A 12,345-nucleotide genomic window follows, 5' to 3' on the forward strand; every position below is an offset into this window, starting at 1 on the left:
GAAGGAAGGAAGGAAGGAAGGAAGGAAGGAAGGAAGGAAGGAAGGAAGGAAGGAAGGAAGGAAGGAAGGAAGGAAGGAAACAAAAGAAAAGATGTTTTCCTTGTAACTGTTCCCTAAATAATAGAGTATAACAAGAAATTGCCTAACCTTTATGTTGTATTTACTATCATAAGTCATCCCGAGATGGTTTAAAAGCTTCAGGAGGGTAATTCTTAGGTCCTCTGCATCAATTTTGCTACTATTATAGGAATTTGATTTTTAATGTGTAACAATAAAATTAAAAAACATTCTTGTTTGTGTTTGGGGTACGGCCCTGAGCTACTATGCCAAGCAAAACAACAACAAAAACAAAACAAACTACTCTTTTTTGCTTCCCAAAGAACAAAATCTGCTTAAAGGCACAGGCAAATTGAATAGAAGTTCAGCTGTGTCTTCCAGGATCTTAAATGTATATGTCCTTTGGCCCAACAATACATTTAAATCAATATAAACTTATCTCCATACATAAATGGTGCTAGAATCTTGACTGAAAAGAAGGAGTTTTTCCTGCTATTTATATATAAACTATGTACTGCTTAATATGTGCATGTATAAACATTTTAAGAGTTGACATCCCGCTTGGACCTTTTATTTTCTATTTATGTTTCATCTTAGCCAAATAATTACTTTGACTGAAGTCTTTTTCTAAAATTCCAGCTTTTAAATGTGAGAGAATTATTTCTGGGACTTTTGGCAAAAATAAGTGTAATCAGAAAGAAATGTTAATGTTTCCAGAGCAAGCTAAGTAAATAGAAGGGATTTAAAGAGGTTAACAGGGTTAAGACATTTACTGTTCTCTGTCTTTATGCCAGAGTATATGGAGGATAAAATCATACAGATACTGTTTGGGGGGGGGGGAACTTTTGTTGGCTTTCTTGCCTTCCTTCCTTCTTTCCTTCCTTCTTTCCTTCCTTCCTTCCTTCCTTTTCTTTCACTAGACAGACAGATGTGACTGTTAAGTAACCAAGATAGTAAACAAGTCCAGGACACTAGGCAAATTTTGTTGTGAAGACATTGAAAGAAGATCCTGAGTTTTGTCTGGAGTTAAGGAGAAATGCTAGAGAGTTCAGGAATCCACAGGGGAACCTTCAGCAAGGACAGCAGCAGTAATTCTTGGCATGGAATTTTGATAACTCATAAAATGGCCAACAACCATCACTAGACTTTTGCATTATTTCCTTGTCGCTGTTGCTGTTATCACTGGGAATTGAACTAAGTACCTCGTTCATGCCAGGTCTGCACTCTACCACTTGATTTATACCCTCAGTCCTACATACAGCTAAACTTTTAGGTCTTCAATGTAGAATCACTGTATTTTCTTTTGATCCCTCTCCTCTGCTGGCTAGGATTAAACTGATGTAGATAAGAATAACTATTCTTAAAGACTGAAGAGTTGATTCCATGGTTAGGAGCACTTGCTTCTCTTGTGGAGGATCCAGGCTCAGTTCCCAGCACACACATTAGTGGCTCACAACCAAGTTTAACTTCAGTTCCAGTGATTTTGTTGTTCACTTCTTTCCTTGGCAAGAACTGCAAGCACGCGATGCACATGCACACATGTAGACAAACTCTCATACACATAAAATAAAGTATAAAAATAATAAATAAAATCTTTCAAATTATCCACTCATTATATCAGACACTACTTGTGGATAGCCAAATTGATACACTGCTTAGTTGCATAAATAGGTGATGTATTAAAATACTTAAAGCTATATAAATCTTTGAACTAAATAATTGTTTTCTAAAATTGTATCCTAAGGCAAACAATCAGAACAACTAAACAACCCCATACCATTTAAATTCAAACATGTTTGTCAAAACATGGTTTTCCATAGCAAAATGTAAGGAAATGACCAATATAATTCATGTGTATTCATTCAACCATTAAAGTCATATTAAGCCACTTGTGGTTCACACCTATAATTCTAACACTGCAATGGCCAAACCAGGAAGATAACTGCAAGTTTAAAGTTACTGAGGGTTACCTAGAAAATTCCAAGCTACCCTGAGCTATAGTGTGAAACCCTCTCTCAAAGAATATAAATAGTGTTAATGCTATGGTCAACACTCTACTGTAGATTATAGTAGTTTTCTTATTGAGGCAGACTTCATGTATTGCACAAGTATTTTAATAAATATTTAAGGAATAAAATTACAAAACTATTCAATGTAATCTCAATTTTGAGAATATATATGCATACAAACAATTGGGAATAAATATATGAAATGTAGAAAATGCTCATTGCTTAGGGCTAATATTGCAGTGGTGTTCTCTGTTCCTCCTATATTTCTGTAGTGTCTATAGATTTCTCTACCTTCCTTATGATCAAAGATAAATTGTCTGTAAAACACAGTTGTAATGTCCCCCAGGTAAGTGTACAATAAATCAGGAGCACAGTTGTAATAGCATATTTCTTGTGTGATCTCAAAGCAGTAAGCCATACTTTCATTTTCTTTTCATTGATAAAAAAAAAAATCTGTCTTTATAGGTAAATGCCAAAGAGCTTGATCCAAAATTTGCTCATATACAAGTCACTTATGTGAAGCCTTATTTTGATGACAAAGAACTCACAGAAAGAAAGACAGAGTTTGAAAGAAACCATAATATCAACAGATTTGTTTTTGAGGCCCCGTACACATTATCAGGCAAGAAGCAAGGTTGCATAGAAGAACAGTGTAAACGTCGCACCATCTTGACCAGTGAGTAGGAATCTTTATGTTACTTTCATATCTGTCTTGGTCCCTTCTCATATACACAAGTACCAGCTGGCCAGCAGGAACATGTGACTGAAATTTGAATCATTTGTTATTTTACAAGTTTATACAAACATGTCCTTGTAATAAACCACCGTTTTCCCATATGTCACTCCTAATTGCCTAGAGGTATCTCATAAAGATAATTTTATTCTTTCATCCTGAAGCAGAAGGAACTAGTTGACACCCTTAAGAATTTTTCTAGGGAAAGCATGAAAAGGCATAAAACAAGTTGATTCTGTTTTTTCCTATAATTCTACTGAATAAATTATTTTCTAAAATTGGTTTTGTGCTGCCTCATCCAACCTTGGTATGACCAGGTCCTGGTCTAGTTGTAGCTTGTTGTGCCTTGTCTGGTCAATATTGCTGGGAGGCCTGCTCTTTTTCTGAAGAGGAAGAGAAAGAAGAGGAGGAGGAAGAGGAGGAGGAAGAGGAGGAGGAGGAAGAGGAGGAGGAGGAGGAACAAGAGGAGGAAGAAGAGTGAATATGGGGAAGAAGGGAGGTGGGAGGTGGATGAGAGGGATAAAGGGATAAGAATAAATAGAAAATAAATACAATTATTCCATTGCTACTTTTAAAAAATTGGTCTTTGCATTTCATAGCTTCAAATTCATTTCCATATGTGAAAAAGAGGATTCCTATAAACTGTGAACAGCAGGTGAATTTAAAACCAATTGATGTTGCTACTGATGAAATAAAAGATAAAACCGCAGAGCTACACAAGCTTTGCTCCTCTGCTGACGTGGACATGATTCAGCTTCAGCTAAAGTTGCAGGGCTGTGTCTCTGTGCAGGTATGTTGGTTGGTTGCACAACAAGCACAAAAGGCTGTTGGTGTTTCTTTTGCTTTTGTAAGAGCACAGAGCAAGCATTAACTACCGTTGTATGTTATGTTCTTATTGGGAGCAAAAACCAATCAGTATTCTTTTTTAACATAAGAAATAAATCACATTTAATTTATGTGAATTTTGTATTATATCAGAAGATATTACCATAAACCTCTAAGATTGGCTATGCCCTGTATTATTACATCAGAAATCATTAACTAATTTATTGGTATATCATTTTGCCTTTAGTTAATGTTTTTCACACAAACTTCTCATGAGCAAAATAAATAGATCGCTAAGCTATGGGTTTCTTAGGTATTTTATTGTGTATCTACTATCCCCTCAGCCCTTGGGAGTTTTAATGAAAAGAAAAATGCAAACTCTCCTTTTGATTATATGCTTACCACACTCTCATTTCTTTCTCTTATGTAATTTAGGTCAATGCTGGTCCATTAGCGTATGCGAGGGCTTTCTTAAATGAAAGTCAAGCTAACAAGTATCCACCTAAGAAAGTGAATGAGTTGAAGGACATGTTTAGGTAAGTGTTAGTCTTCGGATCATAACTCTATTCTTTTCTTCTATTTTCTTTTTTTAAAAAGAAATTAAAATTCACTTCAAGGACATGTTTAGGTAAGTGTTAGTCTTCAGATCATAACTCTATTCTTTTCTTCTATTTTCTTTTTTTAAAAAGAAATTAAAATTCACTAAGTAAGAGTGTTCTCTGCACTTACAGTAATTAATTGATTTCTAAATGACACTTTAAGTAAGTGATCAGGAACCATGTGATCTGTTTCATACTGGGAGGCACTAACACTGTTCCTGTGACCTAAGGGATTAAATATACCAGCTTATTTTATTGCTTTGGATATTTTAAATGACACAAACACAAGGCTATATTCATTACACAATTTCCTCCTTTGCCTGATTGACCTTGCAGTCTAGCATTTCAGACCATGTAGGAAGGAGTGCAGTGGGCCTGCAAAGGTTACACAAGCTTCCTTCTAGTCCTTGTGTTGTTCCTTCCACCTGAACTCTGCTGATCTAGAGAATACCTTACCTCATCTGCAGTGAGTTACTCTGTAAGCTAAGGCATATCTGAATGGTCAGGAAAAAAAGTCTGACTCATATGTAAACAGAAGTTAATTATAAAGCATGACTAATAGAGTAAAATAGACGAAGGAAAGATAGTGACCTATAAGCTTGTTTGCATCTGACTTTAATCATTTACTTTTTCTGTATGCGAGTCATCATCTATTCCAGGTTGCAGAGAAACCTGTACTCATTCATTTACCAATATTTATTAATAGTGTCTGCCTGTCAGGTACAAAGCACTCTACTATTTGCTATGACAGGAATACAAAATATGCAGGTAATGAGGTACCGAGGTACCCACGCCACCCCCTTGTGGATTTACTCTTCATTGTGAACATTAAATTAACTTAAACATGAAATAATGGAAGAAAAGACTTTTTATGGCAGTTCCTCTACTCCTTGTCCCTAGTCCTACCAGCCCAAATACTTTATACACAATACTACTAGCCAAATAGTAAAGCCCAAATGAATTTTGTTTGAATGAGTAAGTAAATAACTCCATTAAGCTTCCTGGGGGCATATGTTTTGAGCCAAGTAATGAATTTTGTTTTGTATTGAGACAGAATCTCACTATATAACCTTGACTAGCCCAGACCTGGCTATGTAGACCAGGTTGACCTCAAATTCAGAGACCCACCTGCTTCTACCTCATGAGTGTTGGTATTAAAGGCATGCAACAGGCACTGAGCCACGTTTTAAAACAGATCAGAAACCAGAGAACAAAGATTTAAAAGGAAGTTTTTTTAAATGTATTTAAAACTAAGGAAGTGACCATACCTAATAGTGAGAAAACGGAAAATTCCACACTCTTGTGGAGTAAATCCACAATGGGGTGGCGTGAGTACCTCATTGCCTGCATATTTTGTATTCCTGTAATAGCAAGTAGTAGAGTGCTTTGTACCTGACAGGCAAACACTGTTAATAAATATTGGTAAATGAATGAGTACAGGTTTCTCTGCAACCTGGAATAGATGATGACTCGCATACAGAAAAAGTAAAAAATCTTTAAGAAAGTGATTGTCAAAGTAAATTGTCAAACTTATGGTTCATGATACTTTGTAAGAATAAGTAACTTTTCTTCTTTGTATGTTAATGTTCATCCACAGGAAATTCATACAGGCATGCAGCATTGCACTTGAACTAAATGAGAGGCTAATTAAAGAGGATCAAATTGAGTACCATGAAGGGCTAAAATCAAATTTCAGAGACATGGTAAAAGAATTGTCTGATATTATCCATGAGCAGGCAAGTATTAACATCCTCAAAAGTAAGAACAGAATCTGGAGTTTCTAAAGTACTACTTAACAAAATATATTGGTTGGAAATGTATTACCCTAAAATTATTTAGTTTATATTTAATTTTAACTACATTTTAATTTATTTACTTTGTATGAATGTATACATGTGTAGATGGGTAAGTGGGTATGTGTCGTGTATGTGCCACAGTGTCCATGTGACATGACACATATACTATCATGTGTGTATGAGTGGATTTGAAAGGAAACATGCAGAAGTCAGTTTTTCTTTCCATCATGTGGGTTCCTGGAATTGACCTCATGTTGTTAGACTTGACTGCAAACAGTTTTACCTAGTTATTTCACTGGCCCATTAGCTTATATTTTAAAATTTGCTCATCGCATATCTTCAGCCATTTAAGTCATGTAATATGAATGAAACTTGAAGCAGTTACCTAAAACTGCTGCAGAAGTAATGATCGAGAAGAGACGAATTTATTCTCTGTGCTATGACATTAAGGACCACTAGCTAAGCAAGTCTAAATTAATCTAATGATTGACAAGAATCTCTTGGGGAGAATCCCAAAGAGGTGAAAAGATAACGGAGCTACGTTCCTAGATAATGTTCTTATCTTGACTATAAGAAGCTAGATAGCAGCACTAGGAAAATGGCTCATTGAGCAATGTACCTGTCGCACAAACATGAGGACCTAAATTCCCAGCACCCACCTGTAACCCCAGTGCTTGGAGTAGAGTGGAGACTGGAGGATTCCTGGAGTTCATTAGTCAGCCAGCCTAGCCAAAGCTATGAGTTCTATAAGACTCTGTCTCCAAAAACAAAGTGGAGCCCAATAGAAAACACCCAATGCCATCCTTTTGGCCTCTACATACAAACACACACACACACAAGTGCACCCACATGAACCCATGCACACACCCATATAAACAAATATATATATATATATATATATTACACGTAAGCAAATACCGTTACAGTTTTGTTTAACAAGGTGGTGTGATGTAGGTGGCAAGCTGAATCACTGAGTATTAGTATCAACTATAGCTACCTTAGGGAAACAACCTGAAAAAAATAAAAGTGAACACCTTATCCTAGCTCATAGGCAAATTCTGTCACCATTAAGTAATTACCACTTTTACATATCCAGTGATCCTTATAGAAATCCTGATCATGTTCGTAGACTATCTCTTGAGGCCCTAGAATTTGTGTTTATATACACTTTGCATATGGATTGCCTGTTAACCATTTAAATCTTTTTATCATGTTTGTAAAAGTTGTGGTATGATGGTCTGCTTCCTCACTAAGAATTTTTGAGCTTATCATAACACCTTCTTCCTTTCTTCATGAATGAAAACGTGGAACAGATAAATACTCTTTCTCTTTGAACAAGGTTACATATAGTCCAGACTGGCCTCAAACTAAAGCTAGTTTTGAATTCCTGATCTTCCTGCCTGTCTCTACCTTCAAAGTGCTGGAATTATAGGCATGATCCACCATGCTAAGCTCCAGAGAACATAGTTTGAAAACTCATTCTTATAATCTAGCATGGTGTTACATCTGTAATTCCAGTGCTTAGTAGGCTGAAGTATGAAGTTAGTGAGTTCAAGGCCAACCTGGATTACATATGGACTGTATGCTATATAACTTGGGCTATATAAGCAAGATACCATCCCAGGGGAGGAAAAACCTCACAAACTATTCCTGGAGAAGGAGTTCATTTGTCTTAGAATCTAAGTTTCAGTGATTGAAGGCAGTCATTCCATGTGGGAGACTCTCATACAGAAGTCTACCTTATAGTATGGCTCAGTGAATGGTAAAAAGACTTGTCAGACAACAAAAGCTTTCGGTTAACCCTCCTAGGTCTGTGCAATTTTTTGGTGTGCTTTAACTTAAAGAGCTATGGGAGATGTCATCACTGGGTGTGATCGTGAGTTCACTTTTCTAGTCATTGTCATCTGTTCATTATGGAAAACCAGGGTAGGCCAGAATTAAATGGTTAATGAGGTCAAGTCCAGTCTCCTATGTATCCATTCTTTTTGTTTGTTTGTTTGTTTGTTTGTTGTTTTTTATAAAGGAAAACATTTAATTGTGGCTGGCTTATAGCTTCAGAGGTTTGGCCCATTATTGTCATTGTGTTTGTGTGATACTGTTTTAGTAGGGCAGGGCTTTTGCTTGTGTGTCAGAGTCTGCACTTACATGAGGTCACGAATTGTTCATCCAAAGCACTGACTTTGTACAAAGCCTCCTTCCTAGGAAGTAGACAAAGGATTTATACTACAGGGTCTCTCATTTGCGCCTGAAGCTCACCAATTCAGCAAGACTAGCTGGCCAGGAAGGCCTAGGGATCCTCCTATCTCCTCAATGCTAGGGTACCACCATTCAGCTTTTTATGTGAGTACTAGGGATCTGAACTCAGATCCTCATGATTGAGCAAATCCTTCCAGTCCTCAGAATTCATGCTATTAAGACAACCTTTGATATAGAAAGAGGATGTGAAACCAAAGGTATTCAGCAGACATTCAGGGTAAAAATCTTGTTTATCAAGTTCTGGTTGGCCAGATGTGTCCATTCTTTGTAGCTGGAACCTTGAAGGTTTGATGGGCTTTCAGTGTTCTTTGTCTTCTTTTTTGCCACCTGTACTCGCCTATTAGGGCTGAATATAAATAGCAAGACATGTCTTGATGCTAGGCAGGGACCTTTCTGCTTCCATCACTGTCTGCATCTTGTCCTGACCCCTTAGCACAACAGCAAAAGCACCATCACTGTCCTGAGGCATGTCCTTTTACAAAATGGTGTACATAGCTCGTTCTTTGAAGCTGTCTGCTTGATGAACCTCATTTCTCGTAATACATGGGGAAAACCAGAAACAGTGACTCCTTCACAAAACATAGAAAACAATTGCACATGCTGTTTTAAGCCTGTGTGTACTGTCTGACAGTTACTTCATTTGCATGCAGCTGCGTTGCCTACTCTTGAATTCCAAATTATTCAAATTCAAGGCAAATTATTCAATTTATTATTGCTACTATGATCAAGATAATTAGAATGGTCATTTTGTCAGGTTTTTCCACTAAAAGCATGAATTTTTCAAAATAGGTGGCTACCTCTCACCTGCCTATATCAATTACTTTGTTAAAATATTGGTATTTTTCTTAGCTGGAGACCAATATTTTAGGCCCTTGATATGAGCTAACATTAGGTAACCAAGAAAACTTTTTGTTTCTCTGTGTTGCATGTCTATGTAAACCATTATCTTTATAGTGAATTTTATAAATGAATTAATGTATTCCATAAGATGTTAGGGTAAAATAACATTTTTTCTAGCCATATATGTTGAAATTGATCATGCTATCACAAAATAGACAAAGTGTCATTAAGTATATACTGAAATAGGAACTGTTCTATTGAGCCCCATACTTGATTTCTTCAAAAAAGAAATGGCCTTAATATTCCTTGGCAGTTTTCAATGTAATTTGTTGCAGTGTACCAAAGTATAAAAATAAGTTTTTATACCTATTATTTAGTAAAAGTTAAAATAAGTATACTTTAACTTTTGTTTTCCTTAAGCTTTTGGCCATAAAATTTTTTAAAGAATAATTTATGATTATTAATTGCAGATTTCTTATTTAGGTGGAGTCGGTGGTAGCCACTGTAGGATCTGGTAGGTTTTTCAACACAGCCTCAATGAACACCCCATTGGCTTGTCACATCTGACAGACATGAATAATTGATTAGTCATCAGTTAAATCTATAACATGCTTTCAGATTAGTGTCATGAGTTAAGATTTTTGTAAGATGAAATTCCTCTAAGATCGTTTTAAGCCTATTATTTATAACAACACAAATGATAGGACATAGAACTGTCATTTGTAGGCCAAGGATTAATACTAAAGCTTCAAAGCCAACTTGAAAACCTAATGTCCTAGTTTGCATACTGTCACTGTGTTAAAACATTCTGACTAAAAGCAACACGGGGAGGAAAGGGTTTATTTGGCTTACACATTCCTCTCACACTCTTATCATGTAGGGAACTCAGGAAAGGAATCATGAAGTAGAGCTGCTTAGTGATGTGTTCCCCATGGCTTGCTCAGCCTACTTTAATATAAACTAGGCTCATATGCCCAGGGTGGTATTGTCCACAGTGGGCTGGATCCTCCTCCTACATCAATCATTAAAGGCCAGTCTGAAGAGGACATTTTCTCAGTTGAGTTTCCCTCTTCTTAGATGGCTGTAGCTTGTGTTCAGTTTATAAAAACAAAACAAAAAAAAATAAACAAACAAAAAACAACCAGCACACCCAATATTTTTTAGATTTGTTTTTTTTTCATTTGTACCTGGTATTTGGTTGAGGTGTGTGTGTGTGTGTGTGTGTGTGTGTGTGTGTGTGCATGTGCGTGCATGTCTGCCTCGTGTATACAGTGTGGAAGCAAATAGAAGAGTGTTAGATCCCTTGGTGTTGTAGTTACAGGCAATGTGAGCCTCCCAATGAGAGTACTGGGAGCCAAACTCAGGTCTTTTGAAAAAGCAGGAAGTGTACTTAACCACTGAGCATCTTTCCAGCCTTGAAAACTCTGAAAACTCAACATTAGGAAACCAAATCAAACCAAACAAAAAACTTAAGACCTGAGTTAAGACTCAAAAAGAGGCAATGGTGAGTTAAGACTCAAAGAGAGGCAATAAAATACATACATTATTCTTTACCTCTGTCTATTTCATTTAAGTATAAAACCTTTGTTGCTTTCGCGTTTGGTCACCTTAACTGACTAATTTTTAAAATATGTATACCAACATGAATGTATGTCTTCATATACATGTGGAAATATACTATTCACATTTTGTATTTCATTTATTTATGTTGATTAGCTTATATAATCATATTTCAAATAGGCACTTTTGATTCCTATCTTCATTTAGTATTATTCCAAGTCTGCAGGAAAGGAGCATTTGAAAAGTCCCTGGGTGATTCGGAGAATAATTCTGTTAGAAGTACAGGGATGATCCATAAACTTTTGTCAAAGAAGCTCTTGTGATGACAAGTTAAAATAGAATTCAAAGATCAGATCCTGTCTCTTTTAATTGAATTTTTCATTTCCTGACCTTTTGTTTTTCCTAATGAATAACCAGATCTTTTCTGCTTTTTTGATATGCTGCCTTTGTAACTCAGCTGTGAAGACTAAAGCCGGTAATGTTATTCTTTGCTCTTTCTGCTTCCCGTCATCTTAAATAGCCCAGTGTCAGTGATAAATTGAAATATGCTTGTAATTTTAAATACACAGTCTTTTTTGGCACTAACAGCTTCAGTTAGTGATAATAGTGTGGGTTTTGCTTTTGTTCTTTGTTTCAGATATTACAAGAAGACACAATGCATTCTCCCTGGATGAACAACACATTACATGTATTTTGTGCAATTAGTGGTACATCAAGTAACAGAGGTTATGGTTCCCCAAGATACGCTGAAGTATGAAGAGATTTGGAAGGAAACGGCAATGAGACTGACCTTTCTCAGGAATATTTGGAGCTGTGCAAATGTTAGCATTTAGAGATTTGATATGTGTGGAGTGTTGCCTCCTGACACCAAAATCGTCATGCTTTCATACAGGGTGCTTACGTATTTGTAAATATTTAAGCAACTCGAAAGTGCCTGAAAAATTGCAGCACTGTGCTTGCTTTGTACTTTTTTAGGTAAATCTATATGCTGAAAAGTAGAGCTCAAAACCATTCATTCACTTTGCTTAGTTACTGCTTACTAATAATGAGAGTATGTAAAATTGTATAATGGAACCCAATAAAAGGTAAAACTTATTTGTAATTCAAAGTGAAGGAAATAATTCTTTTAATTTAGGGCTGTTCAGATTCCTGTCTTGATAAGAACTTGAATTCATTATCATATAATTCCTTGGACAAGAAAACATGTTTTAAAAACCCCAGGACATGGATAATTGGGGAGAGAATTTGAATTGCTACCTATTAGGAGTTAAAGCCAGGGTGAAAAATAAAACACAGAACCATGCTTTAACAGGAAAACTTGGGAAAGGAAAGAATCTCCTAGAAACACCACCAGCCTTACAGCTTGCAATTTGATCCAAGGGCACTTAACACCAGGGCTGATCTCTCCCTGTCACATAGCAGGAGGGATTTGTTGGCTGAGCTTGCTCTTTGGGGATGTCCATGAAACTGAACAAAACATCCTTGGAGAATCTGTAGTTTCTCTATCCTATGCAGCTTCAAAGGTGTCAAGGGAGACTGAGGGGTGACTGTAGTAGTGATTCTTTTCTCCAGTTGCAAAATTAGCAAGCACTGTGAGAGAACTTGGTGGTTACTTGACCATGTCTCGGATTAGTGTAGAAACACAGATTTAACAATGGCAAGTTTGAGCT

At 36.4% G+C, this 12,345-nt stretch overlaps 1 protein-coding gene across 1 annotated transcript in view; it reads left to right on the top strand.

Moving 5' to 3' along the window:
• The window catches only part of Dock11 (dedicator of cytokinesis 11), a 177,430-nt gene extending 165,647 nt beyond the window's left edge, over nt 1–11,783 (top strand). Inside the window, exons 49-53 of the mRNA XM_028773169.1 lie at nt 2,532–2,742; nt 3,399–3,589; nt 4,060–4,160; nt 5,821–5,959; nt 11,313–11,783. Of these exons, the coding sequence (XP_028629002.1) occupies nt 2,532–2,742; nt 3,399–3,589; nt 4,060–4,160; nt 5,821–5,959; nt 11,313–11,432 (762 nt within the window). The 3' untranslated portion in view covers nt 11,433–11,783. The remainder of the gene's footprint in view (nt 1–2,531; nt 2,743–3,398; nt 3,590–4,059; nt 4,161–5,820; nt 5,960–11,312) is intronic.
• The last annotated feature ends 562 nt before the right edge of the window (nt 11,784–12,345 follow it).

The sequence above is a fragment of the Grammomys surdaster genome, unplaced genomic scaffold (genome assembly GCF_004785775.1).
Source record: "Grammomys surdaster isolate TR1022 unplaced genomic scaffold, NIH_TR_1.0 222, whole genome shotgun sequence".
Lineage (NCBI taxonomy): Eukaryota > Metazoa > Chordata > Mammalia > Rodentia > Muridae > Grammomys > Grammomys surdaster.